At 44.1% G+C, this 25,347-nt stretch overlaps 1 protein-coding gene across 11 annotated transcripts in view; it reads right to left on the bottom strand.

Moving 5' to 3' along the window:
* Window positions 1-829: 829 nt before the first annotated feature.
* Window positions 830-25,347, bottom strand: part of plekha6 (pleckstrin homology domain containing, family A member 6) — a 54,864-nt gene continuing 30,346 nt past the window's right edge. For 2 of the 11 annotated variants that reach the window (XM_053868354.1, XM_053868351.1), the window contains exons 9-27: window positions 22,090-22,567; window positions 21,803-21,889; window positions 21,110-21,163; window positions 20,819-20,899; window positions 18,392-18,463; window positions 17,091-17,171; window positions 16,075-16,224; window positions 14,997-15,092; window positions 14,243-14,354; window positions 13,732-13,871; window positions 11,544-11,711; window positions 9,647-9,719; window positions 9,389-9,480; window positions 8,586-8,744; window positions 8,206-8,352; window positions 7,898-8,031; window positions 7,106-7,254; window positions 6,150-6,257; window positions 835-4,695 (exon numbers count right to left, since the gene is read on the bottom strand). In XM_053868354.1, coding sequence (XP_053724329.1) covers window positions 6,160-6,257; window positions 7,106-7,254; window positions 7,898-8,031; window positions 8,206-8,352; window positions 8,586-8,744; window positions 9,389-9,480; window positions 9,647-9,719; window positions 11,544-11,711; window positions 13,732-13,871; window positions 14,243-14,354; window positions 14,997-15,092; window positions 16,075-16,224; window positions 17,091-17,171; window positions 18,392-18,463; window positions 20,819-20,899; window positions 21,110-21,163; window positions 21,803-21,889; window positions 22,090-22,567 — 2,371 coding nt within the window. In that variant the 3' untranslated portion in view covers window positions 835-4,695; window positions 6,150-6,159. Of the gene's footprint in view, window positions 4,696-6,149; window positions 6,258-7,105; window positions 7,255-7,897; window positions 8,032-8,205; window positions 8,353-8,585; window positions 8,745-9,388; window positions 9,481-9,646; window positions 9,720-11,543; window positions 11,712-13,731; window positions 13,872-14,242; window positions 14,355-14,996; window positions 15,093-16,074; window positions 16,225-17,090; window positions 17,172-18,391; window positions 18,464-20,818; window positions 20,900-21,109; window positions 21,164-21,802; window positions 21,890-22,089; window positions 22,568-25,347 lie in introns of all 11 variants that reach the window. The other 9 variants (XM_053868352.1, XM_053868361.1, XR_008414860.1 and 6 more) reach the window with 9 other exon arrangements.

Raw genomic sequence — 25,347 nt, 5'->3', positions numbered from 1 at the left:
CTCGAAAACAAAACACACAGCCTCAAAAACAAATACACAATCGCAAAACAAAACACAGTTTGACCAAGTTTTTTTGTTTTAGCGATTGTGTTTTGATTTGTGAATGTGTTGAAATGCAGCAACAAAACGTCACTTTGATTAGTCTATCTGAATCGGAGAGAAGCTCTCTTCACTGAATCATATTGGATGTCAGTTGCTTTACAATCCCCTCCTTCTTAGTGAGCGTGGCGTCGTATACTGATGTTGGGAAAGTTGCCTTCTGTGTCCCATACTGAGGAGAAAGGCAGCCTTCAGCGTTGCATGCTGACCCACTGGCAGCGTGAAATGTGGGGAAAAAAGACGCAGGATGGGGTCAGGCTCAGCCATGGGGTGGCGCTCCATTCACTCCTATTTAATAAGGAGTCACATTGTGATTTAAAGCCCATCAAACAGCTGTGCGTTTGAGCACTGTCACTGAAGGGGAGAGCCACGTGAGGTGTCGTGAAGAGCAACTGACATCCAGTCTCCTTCAGTGAAGACAGCTTCAGCACGTGATCCACACTGCTCCGCCTGGAACGCTCTGGAAGGAAACCCTTCTTTTAGTCCATGGAAACATCAACGTGCGTATAACATTCTACACTGAAGGCTGCCTTTCTCCTCAGTATAGGACACAGAAGTCCACTTTCCCCACGTCATATAGTGACGTGCTTCAGTTGAAAACCTAATGCGTCAACATGCAACACTGAAGGCTGCCTTCGGTGTCGGTACAGGACACAAAAGTCCATGTTTCCCAGCGTCAGTGTATTACACCGTGGGAGTGAGGAGGTGTCGGTCCAAACAAGGTCCAACTGTGGACGGTGACGTCACCGTCGCGTCAAATGAACATAATAATAACGATAATAGAACATAATAATGAACTCACAACGGTGAGGGAGGGCGGAGTTATAAGAAAGTGGGCGTGGTCAGAGCTGCGCTGGAGGCGGACTGTGACGCGACGGTGCACTCTTGTTTGTGAAGCAATAGCGGTGTAATTCTAAAGTGCAGCGTGAAAGAAAGCAGTCCGTTTGTTTTCTCACTTTATTCGTACGCACAGTTGAACATAACAAAGAGGATAGGTTCTCATCAGGGAGCCTGTGAGGAACAAGTGGGCTGACTCAGTAGTCTCAGTGTTTTTGGCAGTGGATGTCATCATCACGTGACTTCACGTACAGTATATAGCCATTCCAGACAGCAAGACAGGATCTCTGTTCATACAAAACAGTGGGGTGGATTCACAAGCATCCAAGGAAAGTCGACACTTGTTTACATTCACTTTATTGCAAGGCTTTTAAAAAGCAAGCGTATGGTCTGTTTTTATCGTTTGCATAGATCAAGCAGTGTTTTCTACTGTACGTTCCCCCCACCCCCTCCCCAGAGTAGTAGTAGTTACATAGACCGTGTGATAGACTCTAGCTAAAATCCAAAACATATGTACATCCACAAATTTACATCATTTATATACGCCTTCGATTTATCAAGCACAGATGCTACAACATGTATCAAACGTTGGACAACTGCTTTGGGCTGTCGCTTGTGAAAACCCGCCGTATTCCAATGATTCCAAAAATACCCAGCTCTGCCTCAGCGACCCAGAAAAGCCATACAAGGACAGCAGCCTTGGAATTAGTGAAAATGGTCTGTAAAAAATCCATTCAACGATACCCATGCATCTTAAAAAAATACGTCCTGCCTCCTAAGAGCACGTCGTTTCTTTAAAAAATGGAAAAACAGAACAAAATAGACATTTTCCGGTATTAAATAATCGCCTTTTTTGCCAAGTGGGAGTGGTTCCTTGTTATTTTTGTTTCTGGGGAGTAAATATGTGATGAGAATGTTATGTGATCTTAATCTGGCAGAAAATCATCTACAGAAGGCAAAAGTCTTGGATATGCACTGTGCGCGTTTTGTTTGCTTATTCATATTCCGATTGTCGGACACAAAACAATTCAAAGCTTTTTCATCCCAATTGCTGTGCAGTGTGAGAGCGGCTTGCTTCAAGATGGGACTGTATATTTCCCGGTCGGGAGTTTGGAGCATTTAGCTTTAGCTTCAATTGGTGCTTATATCTTGTCTCATCTCTCATGCTAGCCCAGAACGTTAGCCCATTGTCATATTACTTTTGGACATAATAAAACTGTAACCTTTGCCCTCATTTTTCCAAACCATTTATAGTTATGACTGCACAAAAACATTGAGGTCTGCGGCAGGAAGTGGCCGCAGCTCACATGCTAACCAAGCTAACCTGACACCAAGTGTGTAGCCTTTGTCCCGAGTATTTACACAATAAATAACTTAGTCTGACGCTTCAGAATAAGGTGAAGTGTGAGAGAAATGTCATATCAACTGTGATGACAGTCATCAGAGGGAGAGTCATTTAAAAACTGCTCAGAAATGTGGCAACTTTAACGACATTCGCGCAAGTTTCAGTGCGTGTTCTCTGACTTGAGTCTGGAATCCAAAGGCTCCGATGTGTCCTGCTACCATTCAGCTACAGATTTGACTTGATTTCATTTGCTCTTTATTGAATTCATGCTTGTTTTTCATGAGTCGATCTAGCGTTTCCTCCCTTATCCCATCACAAAATCGCACACAGTGTATACCACGTTAAGACGCAGCTTATCGTTGGTGTCAAACATAAAGAAACATTTCATGGGCGTGGCTGACGTCTGACAAGCATAAATAGACAGTAAGTGCTTTGCTTACAGACAAACTTATTTTCTCTTTTCACTGAAAACAAATAAATTAAATAAGAATTGTACAAAAATAAATGGGTTTATCAGGGACTGTAATTTTCAGTGGTTCTATGTGTTGGGGAGAGTGAGCGACCGCCCGTCCTGTGAAGATAAAAATCTCAAACATGCTTGGTAAGTCACGAGGCGACTGGTAAACACAGACATGTTTCAGATGTATGGCACTGCATCATCAACTGAAATGGTGGTGACACGCTCATGTTGTCTGGTCCATGTTGCCTCTCAAACCACGGCATCACCTTAGCTGACTCAGCTTCTCTAAACAAGAGACTCTTATTCTAGCACAGTCTTCTAAGGTCACTTCTATCGCCACTGTACACATACGTTCCACTCTTTACCGACATAAATCCAACATACTTTACATATTCATTATTCACTGTAAATATATCTTCAGGAGGTGATCAGGCGTCTTAAAAATGCATCTCGGTCTCTGTGGACTTGTTGATAGGTGATTTCCCATAAATAACTGTTTAAACTGACTTCTCAGCAGGATACATTTATCTCATATATGACAATATGTCCACATTTTACGGTCGATGTATGAAAAGAGTGAACAGGAAATGAAATATTTGTCACATTCCAAACCCTAAAAGCTCATTTATGCTCAACATTACATCGGGATACGGACAGAAACGTTTCCACAAAGCTTATGGAGGCGGGCCAAAGGGATCAGTACCACTGGAAACCGAGGGGGGGCAGTGTTGCTGTTACGACCCGATATGTAGCTCTAATGACAACACGAGGAAAGATGGCGGTATTTCACGGCCTCACCAACCACTGCCTCCCTTCTCTCTTTTGAGCAGGAGCTACATGAGCAACACTGAGTCCACAGCCGCCATGTTGCTTCTGAAGCTAGTTTTTGTCATTATCATTTGACTGTGGGCTGCTCCCCCGGTGGATATATTGGTGAATATAAACAACGCATGGATCAGTGACGGTAACATGGTTTGAAAAGGGCGGGTACATTTTCGTACGTAAGCATAAAGAGGCCTTTAGACCGTCTTACGCCATGACGCTCTTGATGGTTGATTGAAAAAATAGAAATCTAAAATTAGATGGACATGAACAAGGACTTTATATAAAACGACATGATAGTTGACGCACTCCTAACGCAAAACAACTATTGCCATTGGAATGACTTCAATAATACAGAATGTTACGGTTTCTACCCAGAACTCATGTTGTGCATCTCTTCAGTTGACACTACTGCATCAACATGTGGCTGACGCGTTTCTCCCGTGTTTGTTTACTACGACGTCAAATACCAGCGGATGCACCGCGTGGCCGAGTCATTTTGGCATGTTGCTGCTATTGGGAAGAGACAGGTCGACAAGATGGATGTACGATCAGGAGACAGTGAGGTGAGAGAGGCATCACAGTGAGTTTAGAAGGTCCTACACATATATTAATACACAGTACATGTACATACTGTATATAATATCCTACAAACGGCATGAGAAATCTCTTAGCAGGTCACCAAAGTTAGTGAGTCCTCTCACCCTGTTCCACAGCTGATATGAGGAGGAATGACGATCATCCATCTCCAGCGTCCGAAAGTCGCTGCTTGAATTCGTCCTACCCTTTCAGGTGTGGAATTGGTCATAAATCTACGTTGTCATTTTATGCATAAAGCATCTCACCATTAAAATTCTGGTTTATATCTACTTTGTAGACTGTCCTGAGCTAAGCTTTACAGATATAAATCACCTCTGGAAGCTGGTAAGAGATCTGGAACCTTCCTTTGTGCTGCTGCACCTTAGCCGCTGCAGGACTTGTACCTGGGACCGCCAGCATTCCCTTTGAGTTTGAGTCCAGTTCCTCAACAGTCTAGTTGGTGCTTTTGTTGGGTCAAGTGATGAAAAATCATTGGTCAGTTGGAGTCTTCAGAAGGACGCGCCGTCAAACCTGACGGCTGCCAAGGCTTGAGCTGAAAGAAGAAACAGAAGAGGAGCTTAGCCTGGTGCTGGGGACTTCTCTTCAGTCCGGGCCAGTCGTGTAGACATGACGTCCGTGTCATGAGGTGATGAACTGTTCCGAACCTTCTTACATGTTTACCAAGTCTGTTAAAGGAAGCCAAAATTCACCGTGCCCTGATTCTTCAGATGGCAGCTGAGCAAACAAGAGTGAAGCCTATGGATGGTGCTTCTTCAGACAAGCAGGTGGTGGAGACCTGTAACTTCAATGGGAGCAGCATTTGAGGGCGTGTTTCTATCAGAGTTTGCAGTAAAGAAAGTGTGAAAACAGACCAGTCCCAGAGACAGTTGCACAGTAGGAGAGAGCACATTAGACAGTAGCAGATCCCAAAGAGTAACGTTCACTCTCTCAGATGGAGATCATACAGTGGGACAGTGGTGAACACAGCCCCATTGTAAACAGTCCCCGCCATCATCACCACCACTGTTGCTTCAGAGTTGAGGACGAATTTCACTATTGAATCAGATAAACATACAGATACACTAGGGGTGGGATTCCAATAAAAAAATAATTTATTTAATAAAATAATTTGTGATGAATTTATGGATCACGGTTTAATGGTATAAGAATGTTTGCCACAAGAAGCCACATTTTTCAATTTGAATGAATTTTAATATTACTGAATCAAATGATGGAGCCATACATACATTTAAACAACAAAATATTGGTGGCTATATTCAAGTCTTTATATCACCTGAGTTCAACTGAAGCTCTTTTCATGTCTTGAAAATATTTCTATAAGAATCTCAAGTCCATCCAGAGTGGTGGAAACCCTGGACATTGTGTAGTGAAAAACCTCCCTGAACCAAAGCCAACAGATGCTTTAGTTTGCTTTGGTTCAGGGAGGATTCCTCCATGTTTGTTGTTGTTGTTGTTCTCATCCTCGCTGCATCAGTGGGATCAGTGGAGCAGGAGCTCCTGCACTGACAAAGGTTCCCTGTTGTCTGGAGAGCACACTGTTCAATTAAATTAAATTATTTTTTGTTGTAATTAATTAATGCTCATTGACTTGTTGAAGTCCCACCACTGAGATATGCACATACACAGCTGCTTAAAATAGTGACATCAAAGTGGGGAAAACAAACACTGCTGCCCCGAGGGATAACACTGCGGTAAGTGGGGGGTCAGTGCACCGCAGACATGAGCCTACTGTGTTGCTGTTTCTCACTGTAGGAGGTTGTCAAAAAACATTTTTCTGAACACATCCCTTCTACACTCATCTGTTTAAACTCTAGTTCAAAAGATGTGAAAAGGACGAGTAGCTGACAGCCCATAAACTACCGTTTCTCCCCCAGTGGGAGTCTGTGGTGGCTGGCAGTGACCTATTGACTCGGCACACTGGTGGAGAAGCAAGCATAACCCAGCTGAGGGTCTGGGTGGGGAGTGTGGTGATGCGCGTTCACTCACCTGGTCCGGCTCACACAGTCATGGTGTGGGCAGAGTCAGGGAAATCATCAGAGGATGTGGGAGGGGCCAGGCTGGTCGGGGAGGAGGGGGGGCTAGGGGCGCACTGGGCTAGAGTGGCAGAGGGCAGGCGGGAGGAGCGGAAAGAAGGAGAATGCAAAGCAAAAAAAAAAAAAAAGGACCAGTGAGAACTCATCCACACATCTACCAGGCGTGAGATTCGGGTCTCCCATGTATTGGTCCAATACATGTGCAGGTGTGGCACAGCTACAGAGCTAAAACTACCCGACCAGGACAGGATTTGTAGCATAGAGATATGAAATTGTGTCCAAATCTATCAGCCCTACTGTCTCATGATGTCACGCTGCTGTGGTGACGGTTTTACTTGTTTTTTACATCATGTGCTACTCAGTGAACATTCTGAACGACTTGTACTAAAAATACTCTGGTGACAAATATGGTTTTATTATAGACAACCGTTTGTTAAGTGCTGATGTCACATGACTTGGGGTTCGTCTTTGTTTTCTGACAGTTTTTCTTCCTCAACTCTTACTTGTGCCTTCAGCTCAAGGTCCAGTTCTGACACAGTGCTCAACAAACACGTGTTAGTCACTCACATTGCCAGTAAGATGATGAGTAGTGGGAGAGTCAACAGTGCATTAGTTCAGCTGCATTTTCCAAGATAATCAAGTTTTTATAAGCAAAATAAAGACACATGTGGAACATCAACTTTCATGTTCAGGTGTGTTACAGATATCATGACCCCATCAAATTATTTGAACGTTAGAAGAGGTTCCTTTGCATCTAAACAAATTCCCAAAGGTTTCAAGATTTCAGGTGTTGAGTAAGTCGCAGTGTTTTATAATAGAGACATATAAACAACATCTTTGCTCTGAAAGGGTCATGCTAATATCATAACCATTAGAAGCTTCACCCATCCATGGATCCATGGCGCTCACCTGAAAGAATGCGGCTGCGGCGTGAGGCCTCTGCAGCGAGTGCGCAGGAGATCTCGATCCGCTTCTCCTGCTCCTCCAACTGCTGTTGGGAAGTGACCGCAGCTCCGCCCTCTGCTGGACCGTCCAAGAGTGGGACCATATTCTGAAGGCTGCAAGGAGGCGAGGGCAGAGAGGAGATCATACTTTTGAGGCATTATTTGGCAACATTAAACCAAATGAGTGTCGTGTTATGAAATTCAGCAGACAGACAGGTGGATTGACTTGGGTCCCATTTCACTCACGAAATGTAGAATTTTGTCGTGTAACCGACACGACTGGCAGCAGAGCAGGTTTAGAGTGGCACAAGCACAAAGCAAAACTGATGCAAAAGAATTAAACGGTCAGCACCTTGAATCTTGGAAAGCAAGTTCAGAAAAACAGACTTGTTCACTTAACTGATAAAAACCAAAACCAACACTGAGCAAGGTCAGTACTTAAGCGTCGCTCATGTCAGTATAACTCAAACTAAAATCTCCTACAAACACAAAGACACCTCGGCGCATGATGATAACAACATGTTTTGATTTGAAAAATGCATCTTGCCAAGAACATTATCTTCCTCTAAGAACTGAGGGAAAAAAATGTGAGAAATTCGGGGCAGAGAAACCGTTAGGAAGAGAAGCCACAGAATACACAGCGTGACATGGATGAGATGGAATTGGCTTGGGAAAAAAAAAGCATGACCGAAACCTTCACACAAACAAAGCTATAATTCATCGCCTATCAACACTATTAAATGCATTAACAACCCACTTTGATTTGGCAATGAGGGTCTTGATGCGCTCCAGTTTTTTCTGTTTCTCTTTCTGCTCCTCAGGACTCAGTGGCATGTTATCTTCCACGTCCAGGTAGCGCTCCGGAATAAGAACTTTGTCAGGAGCCAACAGCTAAAAACAAATATAACACACACACCAATGAACACTAAGCACATAACAACACTCTGTGTCTGAACTTTGGTTATGCTTCTCCCTGAAAATCATAACATGATGTGAGGAATTTCCCACACAGATGAATTATGATGAAACCCACGCACAAAGTGATGAACCATTAAAGGAAGTCACCTCTTTCCCGATATCCAAGTCCGAGTGTTCTACTTGTAACCGCCTCAGGCGAGCGATTTCCTGCCTCGGCGACTCCTGACCTGGACCTCGAACCGCCGCCTCCAGGTCTTTGATATCAATCTCCTGAGCAGTTAATCGCCTGCGAACCTGGAAAAACAAGTTTATCTTCAGTACATTTTTCACACTTCATTTATCTGAGGAGACCCACGAGAACCACTGACACGTCAATATTCTGGTCATAACAAGAGGAGTCCTTGTCTTACAGCAAGCGAAGATGCAAGCGGGAGATGAGGTTTTGTATTTTTGTTTGTGTTGCAGGGAATGCAAGACTGGGTTCATGACAAACCAAACATCTCTAGGCTCAAGAGAATTCTGCGCACCACTCTGTAGCTTGCAGGAGAATGGCCGCCTGAGAGATTCAGACTTCGCCTCTTGTCCCTCACTGAGCTGCTCTGGTTTCGACGGAGCCGTTCGTTTTGTTCTTCCACGCTCATCTTGGATTTCATCTCAGCAGGAAACACAGCGCTCTTTGGACGCTCCTGCAAGAAATAACAGATAACAGCAGTCAAACTGGGGCGGACGGACACTTTTCACAATCGAGCTCTCTGCCACTTTCAGACTCCACAAACCTGCTGGGTTTTTTTTGGACAGACCGAGGCATGTAATTCCCAAAGCATGAGGACGAGCCTAGGATTTTCCTCGGCGTCACCTTGCTGCATATGACCCTTCTCTCAAAATACATTTGCACTGTTGCCGTGAGGCCTCATGCGTTTGTCACACAGCCAAACCGCAACACTCTCAACAAACAGAGAATATTAAGTGGCCAACTAATTCCATTTCTTCTAAATCACGAGTGCACAGGCCAGATTGAACCGCAACATATAAATCATTGCTCTATCTTGGCATGCACAATCCCTTTCCACTCATGAATGATGTTATAATCATCTACAACTGAAACTACTTTCAGAAAGATTGTGCAAACTTGACCCGAGACTCTTGCATCTTTAGATTGAGAAAACAAAGATCTGTGTGGCTCAGGGAAACGTCCTCATAAAGTCTGTTAAACTCCAGGGCTGTAGAACACAGCAGCATGGTTTCACTCAAACTGCGTTCTCAAACTAATATCAGCAACACGTGTTGGGAAACTGTGGGACTGAGAGTTGGAGAACAGAGGAGTTCATACCCTGGATATCCCATTGGCAACTCGTCCGTTATGTCTGGAAAATCCTGTTGATTCGTTGGCCGGCGACTTGGTTCTCGGAGGAACAATTCCAACTGGAAAGCAGACGTGCACACGCTCAAAACACTACAGAAAGGTCAAGGTCAAACTCTCAGTGTGGGAAGGCCCAATTACAAAGATCAGGGAACGCTGCCAGCTGATTGCAACGTGAGAAGAAGTCAGGCGTGGTGTGTATTAACAAAAGGATCTTGGATAAAGTACCTTTATTCATGCTGGACTGACGGTCCTGCACCTTGTCCGGCATGTCAGTCATATTCTGCTCTCCCGGATTTGACTGGAAACAGAAGATAAGACTCTTAGAAAGTTGATCCGTGACGAGTGAAATGATCTGATGTAACCAATAGCCAATGAATGCATTCTAATATTGTGACTCAGGCTTCATGTCTGGATGGAGCACAGCACGACCATGAAACATGTTCCGTTAAAATCATGACACAGTTTGAGACCTAAACATGGAGTATACTGATCACGTCTCGACTGGTGATGGGTACATGAGCTATCATGATACAGTACTGCAGGGTCGATGAAACGGTATCCTCATTTTCAGGGGCCACTAGATGGCACTCTCGGTTTAGAAATGACGGGGTCGATGAAGTTTCATTGGATGTCCAATCACTACCTGTCACTGGCGATCACAACAACCGATCACATGTGACAGCCGGTGGAGCACCACTGGTTGTGATGCGTCCGCTCCTCCCTCCTCGCTGCTCACTGGGCAGCCGCGTGTTTGCCGTTAAAGTTCTTTCAATCGGACTTGTAAGGTTAGCATCCTGCAGCACATGCACGGGAAAATGCTGCGCACATTCGGAATGATCAGAAGTAATCATTAATTTCACCGAGCTGGATAAGCAGCCTTTCTCAAGGAGACGGAAACGATCGGATTCGTCACCGTTTTGGAGTCAGGTGCAGCGTTCGTCAGCCATCTGAATCTGAATCTGACCACCTGAATACGTCCAGAGTGGAAACCTTCATAAATGCAGTGCTCTCTGTCTGGGAGTCCCGCTACAGTATGTCAATACGTCACGGACACAGCACAGTCTCAAGAGATTCACCAAACTGCGACATCCCAAATCAAATGAAATGTTTTTCAGTTGGTCCTTTTGACATAATGGTTGCTGTATTCTGGTTCATTCAAGGTTTTTTTCTATTTTTTTGCCTCCTTGAAGAAGTATATAAAAATCCGTCTGAATTAAAATGATTTAAAGTTCATTTTTCACATCATCATTTGGATTACAAATTCATTGTCAATGTGATCTGTATTGGTGATCGGTATCTGCAGCAAAAACCCTGATCAGAGCATCCCTATCATCAACCATTCAATACTGTGTCATGAAACCTCATCTGCTCACCACTCGTCTCCACTTATAAGAAGATGGACATCATTGATGGACATGATGAGTGTCAGGAGCTCATCATTTATTCTATCAGCCAGGAGACAGCTTCAGACAGGTAGCCTGAAACACTCTCCAGCCTCAGTAGAGGGACTCCAGCATTGGCCTCATGTATAGGGCTCTGAGTCAAGAGTTGTGAGGCTAGGACCAATCATAAGTTGGTGACATTTCTGCTGTGACCATAATGCAAGAGCCACGCTGAGCAAGAAAGTCATGACTGAATGAACTCCTTTCTCTTTCGTCTTCTCCCTTCAGGGGTGACCACAGCGGATCATCTTCCTCCCCCACCCACCTGTCCTCTGCTTCCTCTTCTCTCAAACCTCATGTCCTCCTTCACCACCTCCATCAATCTCCTCTGTGGCCTTCCTCTCCACCTTCTGCCTGGCAGTTCCAACATCTCAACATCTTCCTACCAGTGTACTGGCTCTCTCTCTCTCCTCTGTACATGTCCAAACCATCACATCATGAGTGAATGAGCAATTCTATCGACTTCATCTGCAGGACCTTCCTGTGTTAACACCTACACCGAATGGAATGTGAGTTGATGGGAACAGCAACGTAGCGACAAACAACTGGCCAGCAGACAAAGAACATGAAAGGGTGAGTGGAATACTCGTCTAAAATGGAGCGTTTTTAAAAAGGTGACACTGGACAGTTGTTAGTGAGAGATGACTTCAGGGCAGGACAGGGTCAGAAACACCGAGTACCTTTCTCGTGTAAGAATCTTCACCATCAAGGAAAGCATCATCGATTCCCAAGCTGCGTAGCCAGGTGGTGCTGTCAGAGGGAAGGGGAGGGACTGAGGGTGGGAGGGTGGAGGAGGACTCCAGGGGGTAGTAGGACTTAGGAAGGGGAGGCCTAGGAGGGGCATTTTCCTAGACCACCAGAGAAACGGGAAGGGGAAAGGACAGACAGGGGTAAGAAGGAAGAGAGTGGGCATCAGGAGTGATGACAAGCCAGGCGGTGCAGAGCTCAGCGCAATCACCGGAATAGTTCCGTGATATGGGTTTTATCACATCCCACTGCTTGATTGACATAAGTTAAAAAGTTTATACCAAAGCTCTATAGCACATTCTACTTCCTGGTCTGCAGTGCTTTTGTAAATGAAGCCAGAATTTACAGTCAGTACAGTAAAAAGAGGATGATCATGAACGGTGGTTGATTTTGGAAACATCTTTTTGTGTTTGACTCCAGCAGTTTTGGTCCTGTTCACTAGCCAGAGATTAAGTTCTACTGAGAGACCGGCCGGTTTGTTCTGGGGGAAAAACACGATGATCGAGGGAGCATATTTTTAAGGAACTTGCCAAGTAAAAACTAGCTCACAGGCCTACTGCTTATGATGTAAATTGACAGCCTTGTTTCGCTCCGAACAAGGCTGTGCTCCTACTCTGGTTCTGATCCTCTATGCAACGAATGCATGAAACGTTATTGAACACAGCAGCATGTCTGTCTGCACAAAACTCTATATGATTTGAAATATTTACATCACAAAATCTACACAAGCACCGGCCATTCAAAACGCAGAGGCTGAAAAGAGCAGCACCGGAGACAGAGTCAAGCTCACTGTGATAATATAATAATGGGCTTTGCTCTCGCAACCCCTCGTTCACCGAGATTTCAAACGGCGGAGAACGTTATGAAGCAATAACTTCAAAACACAGCGTCATGGAGAGCAGGACCAACATTCGAAACCCATGACTGAGTCAGGGAAGCGGGGTTTGGAGATTAGTTGCTCTTTAAGATAAATAAACGGAACAGATGTATTCATTCATGTTGGGAACAAGAAACATAGTTTTGGTTGAATATGAAATCTCAGCGCAGCAGTTATGAATCAATGAACATTTGTAATAACGTAGACTCATATGTGAACATCTGAAGGTGATAATTGGGATACAATTATAGCCGGAAAAGAGAAACATGTGCAAGCTACATTTCTAATTAAGCACATTCTAACCCCATCATTCCAATTCACTCGGCTGTTATTACATCAGGCAGAGTTTTAAGGCGACTGACTCTTGAAATATTACATTAAAGGTGAGTCTGCATGAAGATTTTTCCCAACTGTTTCCTTGGCAGTTCAGACTGTTTGACCACACAGATCAACGGTTCTGTATACACGTCGTCTTGAGGAGCAGGGTAGTTTAACCGAGAACAAGATCCAGAGTTGCACGGCATGTGAGACACGGCCCATTGTTGGATCGAGTCTTCGACAACAGTGTTCCTTAAGAAAAGAGGGTTGGAGATGTCAGGGCTTGGGCACAATGGTGCCGCTTTAGCTGGGCAGCTGTCCTGCTGAAGCAACATGGGAGACTCTGGCAAAGAAAAACGCCTGCTGGAAGACAGACTATGACGATACTCGGAAGATGTTGGCACAGAGTCTGGATAGACGTCTTTTCTGAGGCCTACTTTAAATTCCAGGTTGCAACCATTTGAAGTAACCCAGCTGGTGTCATTTAGACTGAAGTCACTCCGGTACATTTCTGACATACTCCCCATGTTGCTCTGGCATGGAACTTGCATGTCATGATACTCTTCTTGTACACTGGTCTTGTAATCGTCAAAACTAGTTTGACAATAAAGGTGTTGGTCGGATTCCTCCATTACTGTATCCAATCTTCCCAAAGACCCTCGAAGCCCCTCAAAAGAAGACTGAAGAAATTTTTGGTCAACTGATTCACAGCTATTGCTACACGTGTTTTCTGCATCCAGGCTTGTGTCAGGCTCCCTGTAGCTCCTGGGTCTACACCAAGACTTGGGATCAGTCTTGAGATGAGGCAGGATACATGATTTAGGACGAGGTTTAGGAACTGATTTTCTACGCACTTCAGGGTTGTTTCTATGCTGCAAGTATGGGCTTGAGTCAGACTTAGGGTTGGCCCCCGGCTGGGTGCTTACCTCCGGGCCCAGCTGTTTGGTTGGGGAGGCCTGGGAGCCGGGCACTGGGGAGAAGGGGCTGAGTGGGCTGGTGAGGCTTACTGAGCTCAGGGGACTGGCTGGACTATTGGTGCTAAAAGAGCCGGAGGCACCACTGGCCACTGCAAAGAGGAAAAGTACAAGGTTAGTTTGGGACACAACAACGATTAAAAAAAAAAAAAAAAACGATGTCGATCACATGACTGAGCTGTTGTGTAATGTGTAATTCAATTCAATACACAACAGAGTCAAGTGCACTCATTAGTAAATGACATTACAAGTTTTTAATTGGGGTGGATTGTTGTTTTTTCTGCCGTGCATTAAAATGGAAATTCAGTCAGGTCAGTGATCATTTTAAGATGGAAAAAAAGGATTATTTTTGGCGGCATCTTTGGTATTAGCAGTGTGTGATACTGCCAAACTCACACAAAGAGAGAGTGAGAGTGGCGTGATGAATGGACGTGAGCGGTCAGACTAGTGGCATCCCTCATACCTCTGTGCTTGGCGGTGTCGGTGCCTCTGGATGAGTTATTCTTGTGCAGTCCTTCCAACACATCCTGCACTCTCCAAAATTCTTTCTGGATGTGCCTTCGAACCAATTCACTCTAAAAGAGTATGAAGGATTAATGTGATACATCAACAACGGCATTCGGTTTTGCTGTGTTACATTTGAGCTTCAAAATTTGCAGCGCAAAAAAACCCCAAACCACATGAAATGCCTGCCCCCGTCAGCAGCCATGACCTCCGACCTCTGTTCGGGTCACTAAGCGACCTCAGGTTAAAATACTGTTGCTGTCGTCCTCTGTGCAGAGAGATGTGACTGCTTTTGGTGGGGACTTCTGATGGGTAAAGGCTTCATGAAACAGTGTCCTGATTTCCAGAGGCCACCAGATGGCGCTGTCTGCAGTATAATGTTTGGACTTGAACAACTCATTCCATGAAACCTCACATCATTTCTAATCCAAGAGCGCCACCTTGTGGCCTCACCGTTTCATCAGTCCTGCAGGGCTGTTTCATGAAACCTCATCTACCCATCATGTGGCCTCTGCTGAACAGATTTGAATTTGAGATGACTGACAGTTCCGCTATTCTCCTCTTGTATATATTTCCTGTGCAGCCCCAAGCAATGACAAACGTGCGGCCCATTGTGGATGTGGATAAGTCACAGGTAGAACAGGCGGACCAGATAAAAGGCGAGCAAGTCCTTTGATTTGTCTGTGCAAAAAGAAACAAGGAGGGGCCATTACCTGAATACCAGCATTCAGTTGCTCCCATAGATCTCCATGGATGGCGTTAGCCTCGTCTTCTAGTGCTTCGAACTCCATGCGAGCAGTCGTGAAAGCCTGTGGATTGTTAAAAAATAAAACTATAGTATAATAATACAGTATGGTATATAATGCCTTTGTCACTGGTTATAAACTTTGTGGGGTGAAGACATAGTAGAGGACTGGCCATCTGTTGATATTGATATTTCCAGGAGGATCAGGGTCAAATGTAGGAATTTGAAAAACACATGTGCAAGAGACGTACGCCGGACGTGAACCAGCAACCTGGTGACACACAGGCATGAGCTTTAACCACTATACTGAGTCAGGTGAGCAGCTGCTCAGGTGAAGCCTCACAGCCTGATGTGTTTGTAGCATGTGGCTCTGCTCAGCAACACAGTCAAACAATGGAGCTCTGAGCCTCGGACTGGTTGGCCACAACTGACAGAGTGTATTTCCTTGTAATAAAATGGATATTAGTGAGGATAAAGCAGATTACCACTGGAATGCTTGAAGCACCAAAGAACAGACAGAGTTTGTAATGGTGCATTGTTTTGAGCAAAGGTGGTTAAAGAGATCTTTCTAATATTTGGCTTGTATTTGGACGTTTTAATATTGCTTCATCTGTCTATGCCAGGTCATTAGCACACCACAAGTTCTGTGAAGCAGTTGGTGATGGTGTGAATCCAATGGAGAAAACAAGTGTGACACACTTGAGATGCTGCGGATAAAAGCATCTGACAAATGGCATGAATGGTCACATGCACAATGGTTCTTTCGTTTTGCTTGACGTATCTATTTGTGGAAAGTTGGAGCCTATCACTGCTACTTGGGGTGAGAGGCCAGGGACACCCTGAACAGGCTGCCAGTTCACTGCAGGCTGGAGTTATACTTTTGGATTGGACTGTCCTGAAGAAACCCACCTCAACTCACTACCTTCTCAATGAGAGGCAGCATAACTATCCTACTCTCTGAGATGCAAATGACACACTTTTATTTTTAAACAAATGCATCTGAAAATATTGCTGGAAACTGGAGTGTTACATGGTTTGTAACTTACACTTGAGGCTTGGGAGAGCTCTCCTCTGATGTTGATGAGCTGGTTCTGCAGAGTTTCTTTTTTGTACTGCAGCTTTTCCATGGCCATCGGCTGGCTGTGGTAGTTCTCCATCTCCTGGTGAGTCGCCACCAGTGCTTCCTCCAAGGTATCCTGAACAAAGCAATGAAAGCCAGAAAACATCAAATACACAACTGGACAGTTTGAACATCTCCTAGTTTTCTGTCTTCAGCGATATTAAGTTCCTCCAGGATTTCATTGACTGACTGATTTTGCGGCCAAAAACGCCTGATTTTACAACAGACTTTTTCAAAAATTGCGGTGAATGTTGCGTTCATTTATGGATCTGGAACAACATGACAGGAAATGAGCAGCCTTGCAAATAAGCTTGTTAAAAACCAGTGTCACCTTTTAGCCCAGAAAAGCTCCAGGCTGCAATGATTTAAACCAAATATGCTATTTTTGAAAAAAGCGATGTGTATTTCAAGCGCAAAGACACACATATTAAATAAATACATAAATGTAGACGCTATATAAAAACTGATGCTAAAATAAGTCCATCTTGTTTATGATGCTGCGTAGTGAGCACTGGTTGTTTTGTTCCGGAGCACCTCACGAGGGCGGAGCCTGACGGAGGTAAAGGTGTGTGTGAGCGGCTCATTCCAACAGTAGCTGCTGATGTGTCCCACAGGGTGGTGAGGGATGTAGAGGCTCAGAAACAGCCTGGAGAGAGATGGAGCTGGAGGTCGGCCATGTTGGTTTATAGTGTTGGGCTGTCGCTGCACTAGTCACTTCCGCTTCTGACTTCCCTCTATTCTACAGTTCCATCATGGGGATTTGGACCAGGAGAGATTGAATATGGTGTCGCACATGCCAAAGGAGACTCAAGTGAGTGGAGGAATCGGCGGGAAAGCCACACCTTGCAGAACTTGCGGGGCTTGGCTGGAATAGCATTCATAATTGAGATCGCTACATCGCCATCTCCTGGCGGGAGTGAATAATGGTGCAAGTTTCTTTACCTTATCCATTCTGAGTCGGTGCACCACTGCCTCATGGTCTTTCAAAGTTCGGTTCTGCTCACAGAGTCGGCCCAAAAGTTTCTGTCAGAAAAGAAAAGTGTTGACCACATGATTGTTGCCTGTCTGTCAATGAAACAAATATTTTTACACCAGAGGGAGTGGTGTTAACAAACCAGAGCTCATACACAAAACACATTATTAGTAAATGCATCAATCTTGCTACAGTGTGGTAATGTGCTGTGGCTTATTGACAAAAAGAGTCTGAAAGTGTTCAGGTCCCTAAGACAATGAATTAGTCTTAGCGTCTGAACAAACAGCCATATGCCACAATTTTGGACAACATTATGACCACCGATTCTCACTTTGTGTTGGTTTGACTTAAACAATGTGACTACGATGCCTTTCCCAAAAAGCCTGTTAGATCCAGGCTTTGATTTGAATTTCTCATTCTGATAATCCATGACTGCAGTTCAACAAGTTTCCATGACTTAAGAAAGTAGAGGTCTCCAGCCTGCTTTTCATGAGCTTCATGCAGCTCTGTCATTGCTTGGAGGGGCTCCCCATAGCTTAGTGACTAAGCATATATATGACAGCCAGCACCTTTTAAAATCATTTAAGGTATTAGTTTTGTTGAACAAGTCAGGGGTGAACAGCCAGTGACTGTTGCACCACATGCAGCCCTTTCAACACTCTGCAGTGCTTCCCAGTTGCATCACAAAAAGGGATACAAATAATGGTGGGGAAAGTGGAGGGAAAACATCTCAGAGAATGTTTCGAATCTGTGTAAACAGACTGGTTTCATTACAGTATCAAAAGAGCTACATAAGCTCCCCACCATATGTGTTAGAACAAACGCTAATACCATGAGATGAACTTGCGTCATTGTATAAGAAAAAAATAAACTGCATTTATTTTATTTACTACAAAAAAAACAGGCATTTCCTGACGCCATACGTTAGAAAAGAAGAGTCCAGGTCAGGGATAAGACGTGGGATGCCACTGATTCAGGTCCCTTACACTATGACTTGATATGCAGAAAATGTATTTTATTTGAAAAAAACAATCTGTTTCATTATATATATATATATATATATATATATATATACAATGCAGCGGAAACCCTGCAATCTGAGTGACAGAGCTCCTAAGAGGATGTCATTTTTAATTTATCATTTCATTGTTCATCTTAACTGAAGGTTCAAGGTCAAGCATTTGAGGGTTTTTGTACGCTGGAAAGTACAGTATTTCAGCTCAAATATCGGGGTAATGTGGAATGTACGTCTCTCATGTGCGGCTCTTACACTGGTTTCAATCTCGTTCAGCTTCAGTGTGGGGTGCAGCTCTCTGCTGTAGACATCGTGGAAAGGAGGCACCTGTGAAAACAGAGACGGTATCTCACTCAAGTGAACAGCGTCGTCAATCAACACTGTCAAATCTAGAATCACAAGTAAAAGCTCTATATAAATAATCTCGTCGGGAATTTATTCTGAGAGGCAGTTCATGATTTCACAGGTCAATTTTCAAACACACAATGTTCTTCCAACAGAGGAACTTACCAGGGCTAGTTACAGTTATAAAGCACAGCGCTTTATCAGTTATGCAAATAATGGAAGTGTAGTCACGTACACTCCATGTGGGCGGCTGGACAGAGGAAATTCCACCGAGTTTCAGTCATTTGGCCCAATGATAATGCATTCCCATACATCAAGAACTGCAAAGTCATGAAGGTTCTTTGACCATGTCTCAGAATAAAGAGTGCATTTCACAAAGGTGAGGGTGAACGGATCCATGACATCCACAGCCGTTCACTGAGGATTAATGTGCACAAAGATCTGGGATTGCGTGATAGAGACTCAGATTCAAAATACAGCTGCTATTTCTTCGATCTTGTAGATAAACTGTGAGAAAAAACAGGCAAGCGAAAAGAGATATAGAAAGGAAATTACAGCTGTTATCAATCTGAAAAACAATTCGGTAATGTATTTCTTTTTTTTTTTTTATTGTCAGTCGCTCATGTTTCTAAATGTCTCACTTGGATGTTAACCCATCCAACAAACATAAGAGATAAAACATTTGCTTGGCTTTCCTGTGACTTTTAATTGAATAATGTCATTTGCCTTTTTTTTTTTTTATTTGTAACAATCTACGATCAGGATTTCTGGAAAGCAGAGTCATACAAGGACTGTGAGCACAAACATCATTCTCCTGCTGCAGTCTTATGTGTAGTCAACGGGACAGTGAGCCAGATTTAGGCAGGAACATTTCTAAACTGTTTCTCATTTACATCGTTGAGCAACAGTCACGAGGACTCGGCCTTTAATGCTTCAGGACAGCATGTCATTGTTCTTATTTTCCTGGATGTCAAGTGATCCCTGAATGCATGAAGAAGATCTGACAGACATAAATCCTCTGTCATGGGATGAAGTGAAATGATGGTTCACATTCAGATTACAGAGCAGTTCCTGTGTAATCGGAATGTTTAGCCTGGCCAGGTTTCAACTCTCATGATGATGTTAGGAAGTTGCACTGAAAGACAAAGACCAATACACTCAGTGTAAAAGACCAGCGGGCTGACAGACGCAAGGCAAACCAGAGCAGATGATGAGGACGGTGAACAGTCAGATGTTAGCTGTTATGTTCACTGAATTCAAACCATCTAATCGACAGATAGATGCATTTTATTAGCCACAAAGCACATGTTTTCCCAAGACGTTTAATTATAGCAGTTAATCAGTAAACAGATTTATTATCTCAATCAGCCACATGTGCTTGTTTTGAACAAGCACATGTGGCAAAAACGAATGTACTGTAAGCAGAGGAAAGTGCCTGACAGGGCTCAGTGGTACTGGTGTTGTTCTGATGTTGCAACCCACAGCACCCCCTGCTGAGTGGCTGCTCCTCCGCCATAGGCAGCGCGTCTTTGGACAGTTAGAAAAGAAGGTCCGGGATAAGACATGGGATGCCACTGCTTCAGGTCCCTTACACTATGATTTGATGCCCTTTGGTATATTTACCGCCTTTTATAAGCCACGGCGCACTTCATTCCTGGAAACCTAGGAACCTCGACCACAATAGTGCTTCATGGAAATGGGAGAAAATCCCTTTTCATTTGTGACACTTGGCTAAGTTACTGTGCTATATGCTGAAAATGTATTTGTTTGGAAACAAAACAATTCTCCAGTTTTTTTTTTTTGTTTTGTTTTACAAAGATGATTTTAGCACAATCGATTGTAGTGATGTTATCCAATCAGCTACTATTGCCTTAACAAGACAAGCATCAATATACAGTATATGTACATATACATATATGCTTTGGTCCCCTTGGTTATAGTGTCTCAAAAGATGTTTGGATGCCTCCACATGGATGCCACATTCCACGTCCATGATCTCAGGCACGTGTGTAGATTATCTGTCAGTAAATTATGCGTCGATACATCTTCCCTTCACTCTGCTCAGGCTTGAGAAGCTGCTGCGGTGCCTTATAGTTCTAACACTTAGTGATGTTGCAGACGAGCACATGAGTGATGGCCAGCACTGGAGTGAAGAACACACTGCATGCAGACGAGACAACAGAAGAAAAGAGAGGCAGGCCTGGAAAAGAGAGGGCTATCCTCTGCAATAGAAAACAACTTACTGGCCTAAGTTGGCCCGGGACCAGGACGAAACTTAACGTTACCAGCTCTTACTAACTGCAGCCTGCCTCCCTACCACGCTCTCTCCTCTCTTACTTGGATACAAAGCTTTGCTGCCGAGGATGACCGCTCCATCCTTCGGGTTACTGAGCCAATAAGGTGGCTTCCCTCGAGTACCTGAAGAATCAGCTCAGATTACACCTGATAACAGGTACGTGTGCCAGACAACTCAAAGCATTTTTAGATTATCAAGACAGGGATGGATAGCAGGGAGTAAAGACAGTCAAGGAAGGAGGATAGACTTGATTCGTGGTAAACTTGCAATGCTGAGAATGAAACACACCGCAGGTTAAGAAATACTGAAGCATGTATGCGCTGGTGTCCTACCTGCTGGTCTAGGTATTCCAGGTTACGCTGCAGCTGAAGGTCTAAAACGTCCTCCTAAGTAAGGCATAGCAGAATGGATGGCCATGCAGACAGAGATTTGACAGAGGTAAGACAGAAGAGCAGAGCAAAGCATGTTGAATCGAAGGACTAATACTTCCATATGTACTTTCTTCATTAACATCAAATGTTTCTGATAATGGTTTGGTAGGATTCAGAGGCAGATTCTGTGCTTGACATTGTAAAATTACATGACTTTTCTTTTCAATTATCAACACTACTTTCCATATTTGTATATGATAAACTGATATATTTGTTTTCTATTGATAAAAAAAAACCCACAAAAACTCATGAATGCTGAAGAACGTTTGACCTATTTGAAGACACTGTCTCTGCATAACTAGTAGCTATAGCACTAACTCTAAAGCAATCATTGATTCCACACTACAACTGGATGGATGGGTTCAGTGCGAAGGCACCGTTACACCCTCAAGCAAAACACATTAATAGCAAACAGTCACAAAAGGCGTGGAGAAGGTGCAGGAGGAAACCATGGATAAAAAGTGAAGACAGATGTGGGCATGTCCCTCAAAACAGGAGTAAAAAGATTAGGCTTGAAGCACATGTATGTAACCAGGTGGTTGCGGATGTTTGTATGAATCATCACAGATGGATTTGTATTTCAGAGGAACATACCAGTTTGCTGTGGATGGAAGGGGAAACTGGGTAATTGTAGTGGTATAATCCTTGGCTTAAAGAACGTCTATCACCAGGGAAGTCATACTGAAGGAGGAGAAGAGAGGAACAAGGAGAGCAACGAAGAGAAATGGGAAGGAAAGGGATGTGGATTTTAGGATGAGAAGGAGGGTTTAATAGTGAAATAACATGCATCATTCCATCTCTACAAATTTGATGACCATCAACGACCAAGGTTAGTTGTGGAAGCCCTCAAACACAAACAAACGCATCCATGCAGTCTTTACCTTCGGAGAGCTGATGGATCTTCTCATGCTATAGACGGATGGGTCTGCATAAATCACATCATCCCTCGTCCTGCCCGGATATCGGTCAAAGCGGGTCGATGGTGATCGCGCTGGAGAGGCAAAGTTGTGCGGCACAGGCGAGTATGGACCCCCAGATGACAATGAGGGTGACCTGGGCACAGATCGAGACCGCGGCTGTATGGACAGGCGTCTCATGGATGCTTCCATCGCATTGAAGTGCTGCGGGCCCCACGAGTCCCGAGGGGTTGGAGGCCCAAACATCTGGTGGGGTCCGTCTCTCAGTGAGCGCCGCTTCTCTTCCATAGTCCAGCGGCGGTCGTAACCCCCGACAGCAGAGATCGAGCAGATGCTGTCAGGTCGAACGCCCGGAGCATAGAGCGGGTATTCGTCCACAAACTGGGGGCCACCTGGGTAGCCGTAATAGTCCGCAGGGTTGAACTGGTAGTAGCGGGACGGGCTGGAAATAAAAATGAGTCATGGTTTGTCAAATGGCACATGCAGCTACATCTACAACTTCAGTAACAGTTTCTTCTTATCCTTGTGGTGCTCACGATTAGAGTGATGAAATACTTCTAAATCTACCATCGGAAACTATATTTATAAATGACATCATTCCCAGAAAGGTTCTTTCAGTGAGTATTTGAGTGGTCAAAGTTGAATTTCGGTTGCTGTAGAACGGCCATCAATCTCAACCAATAAAGACAGGAACCCTTTCATGGCAGAATACTTGAAGAGTCCATATTGAACACATTTCAGGGGCTTTTAAATTGGTATTACAAGTCTGGTGTAGGCTTCTTTTGATAAAACAGGGTACAGCAGAACCCTGTGCGAGTCTAGCAGAGGTGCAAATAGACACATAAGCTGTAATGAGCACTAATGATAAAAACAAAAAATCTCTGTAGAAAGGCATCATCATACCACTTGCTGAGAAACCAAAACAACAAGCCTGACAACAACCAGATCTGCAGCAGGAGTGTGTCCTTGCACTAGTTTGGGATCAGCCGAAGGACAAGATCCAGAACTTTGATAACCATCTTCAATAGCGTAGCGTCAAATAACACTTTGAAAACCATATCCACAAATCATCAGGCACCAGATCGGGCTTGAAGTTTGATATACAGATGAATGAAGGCTCTGCTTTTCCAAAAAAATAATCAGGATCATACTGATATCATTCAAATGTGTGTCATGAATTAACTTTTTTTTCAAGCCAGAGCTGTTGCTGCTTCTGCTCACAGTCCCACATCAGTCTTCAATCACCTGTTAGTGATTAAATCCTATATTCAAGACAATTACAAACAGTAATGATGCATCCATTTGGAATGATCTACAGTGCAGCTGCACCGCCTTTGTTCATTTCTTTCTTTTAAGAAAAACATTTTTGCTCTCTTTCATATCTCATCCAGTTGTCCTGGTTTCAACCATCGGACTGACGGTTTGTCATGTTTCAGCCAGTCTACTCCCATTTCATCGAGTCTCCTGTTGCCCTCTCGTGTCCTCCACCTGTGTTTTTAAGGCCCGTTCATCAGAACATTAAGTCAATTGCATCTGCACAAGTGGTGTGTTGGACAGACCACACAAAACCAGCCTCTTCAGTCATTGAAACTGCAACTTTTTGAAAAAATTACATATCTTTGCCTCTGCAGCCACTGTCTTCCTACCTGGAAGCCATCGCTCTGGTGGAAAAAATAAAAATAATCAAATCCATCTGCCACCACAGCTTGATTTTTTTCTGTATCCCCATCAGATTCCAATTTTTCTAAACATTGGCGCTTAAGTGATCTCCAGCATATAGTCATTATTTCAGGCTACTGTTACCTCTACCAGGGGGCCCAGATATTGAACTAATAGAAAACAGGTAACGTAACAAATGCAGAAGTGAATGTAGATTTCATTTTGCTCACCATGACTATTCTCCAGATGATGATTCAAACTGTCAGTCCTTTGTCTTGTGTGATGAAAAACCTTGTCACAATTCTCTCTCCTAAATTGCTTGTTTTCCATGGCCTTATTGAAGAGTTCACTCAGACTTTGAGGCTTTAGAATTTGTTGATGGTCCCTAACTGATGGCGGCTCCTAGCATTAGCGCTGCCTGTGAGAGTGTGTCCTCCAACAGTGAAGCCTCATGGGGACGCGGAAGAGGACGCCGCCGCCGCCAATACGTCCAATATCCAAGTGTTGTCACCTTGGCAGCAGGAGAGCTGCATGTGTTGAGGTGAACCAAGGCAGAGGAGTGCCTCAGAGAACCTATGAGGACCACTCCATCTCATCAAAGAAACAGGGATCCAGAGACTCAGAGTCGACCAGTGTCATGATCAAAGGTTCCCTGGATTCAACATCACTTTCAAACCACCATGGTGAACCAAAGTACCCCACACTCTCCACAACAGTCACACGCCGGTGTTGGCTGTCAAACGTTGCGGAGCTGGAGAACGCGGTGCCGTCACAGTCTCCTCATGTTCAGGTCCAATGTGCAGGTCCAATGCAGTGAGTGAGTCGTGTGTTTATCGACTTTAACATGAGATGCAGCATTGCTTGGCGGGATATTGTGGACCATAAGTTATCGCTCATCCCTAATGGCAAGCATTCTATCTCTCCATTTCTTTTCCAGGGCATTGCTCCCCAACATGGAGGCATGGTGTGGGCTTTCATGTGAGCACCTGACACAGCTCTGTCTAAGTCAAGGCAAACTCATCTTCTGCCAGTGTGTCTTGTCCCTGCATTACATTTATCAAATCTGGACTATTGGAATTTGCCAGCTCCTACATACTTTAGCCTTCACTGTCAACTTTGTAACCTTCACACTGTCTTTGCCGTGTCTGGGATCACACTGGTCTGAACATGGCACTGCAACAATACGCCGGCCTGGAACATAGTTAACCTGCAGCCATATGTGTCATGCAGTCACGGCAGCTGCACACTCTAACACATATGTCACATGTGCTCAGGGTGAACCTGCTTTCATCTGTGAAGAGACCATGACAACAGCAGGCCTGCAGTAGTCATGTGTTCTTTGGGGAATTCCAGCTGGGAAGCACAGATTCAGCAACCTAATGAAAGTCAAACCATTTTGGAGGGATTTACTCCTGATCCTAACAGCAACGACTCTCTAATTCTCTTATAGTAAACAATGCACAAGCTCTTTTCAAGTATGAGGAAGGATACCGCCACATTTTTCAGGAAACATTCCAGCATTTTCCATCCTTCTCTAATTTTTGTTACATTTATTGTTACCTT

Source organism: Synchiropus splendidus, chromosome 6 (genome assembly GCF_027744825.2).
Source record: "Synchiropus splendidus isolate RoL2022-P1 chromosome 6, RoL_Sspl_1.0, whole genome shotgun sequence".
NCBI classification, from domain to species: Eukaryota; Metazoa; Chordata; class Actinopteri; order Syngnathiformes; family Callionymidae; genus Synchiropus; species Synchiropus splendidus.
Note: the sequence above shows the minus strand (reverse complement) of the source record. Positions and strands in the feature narration are given on the sequence as shown.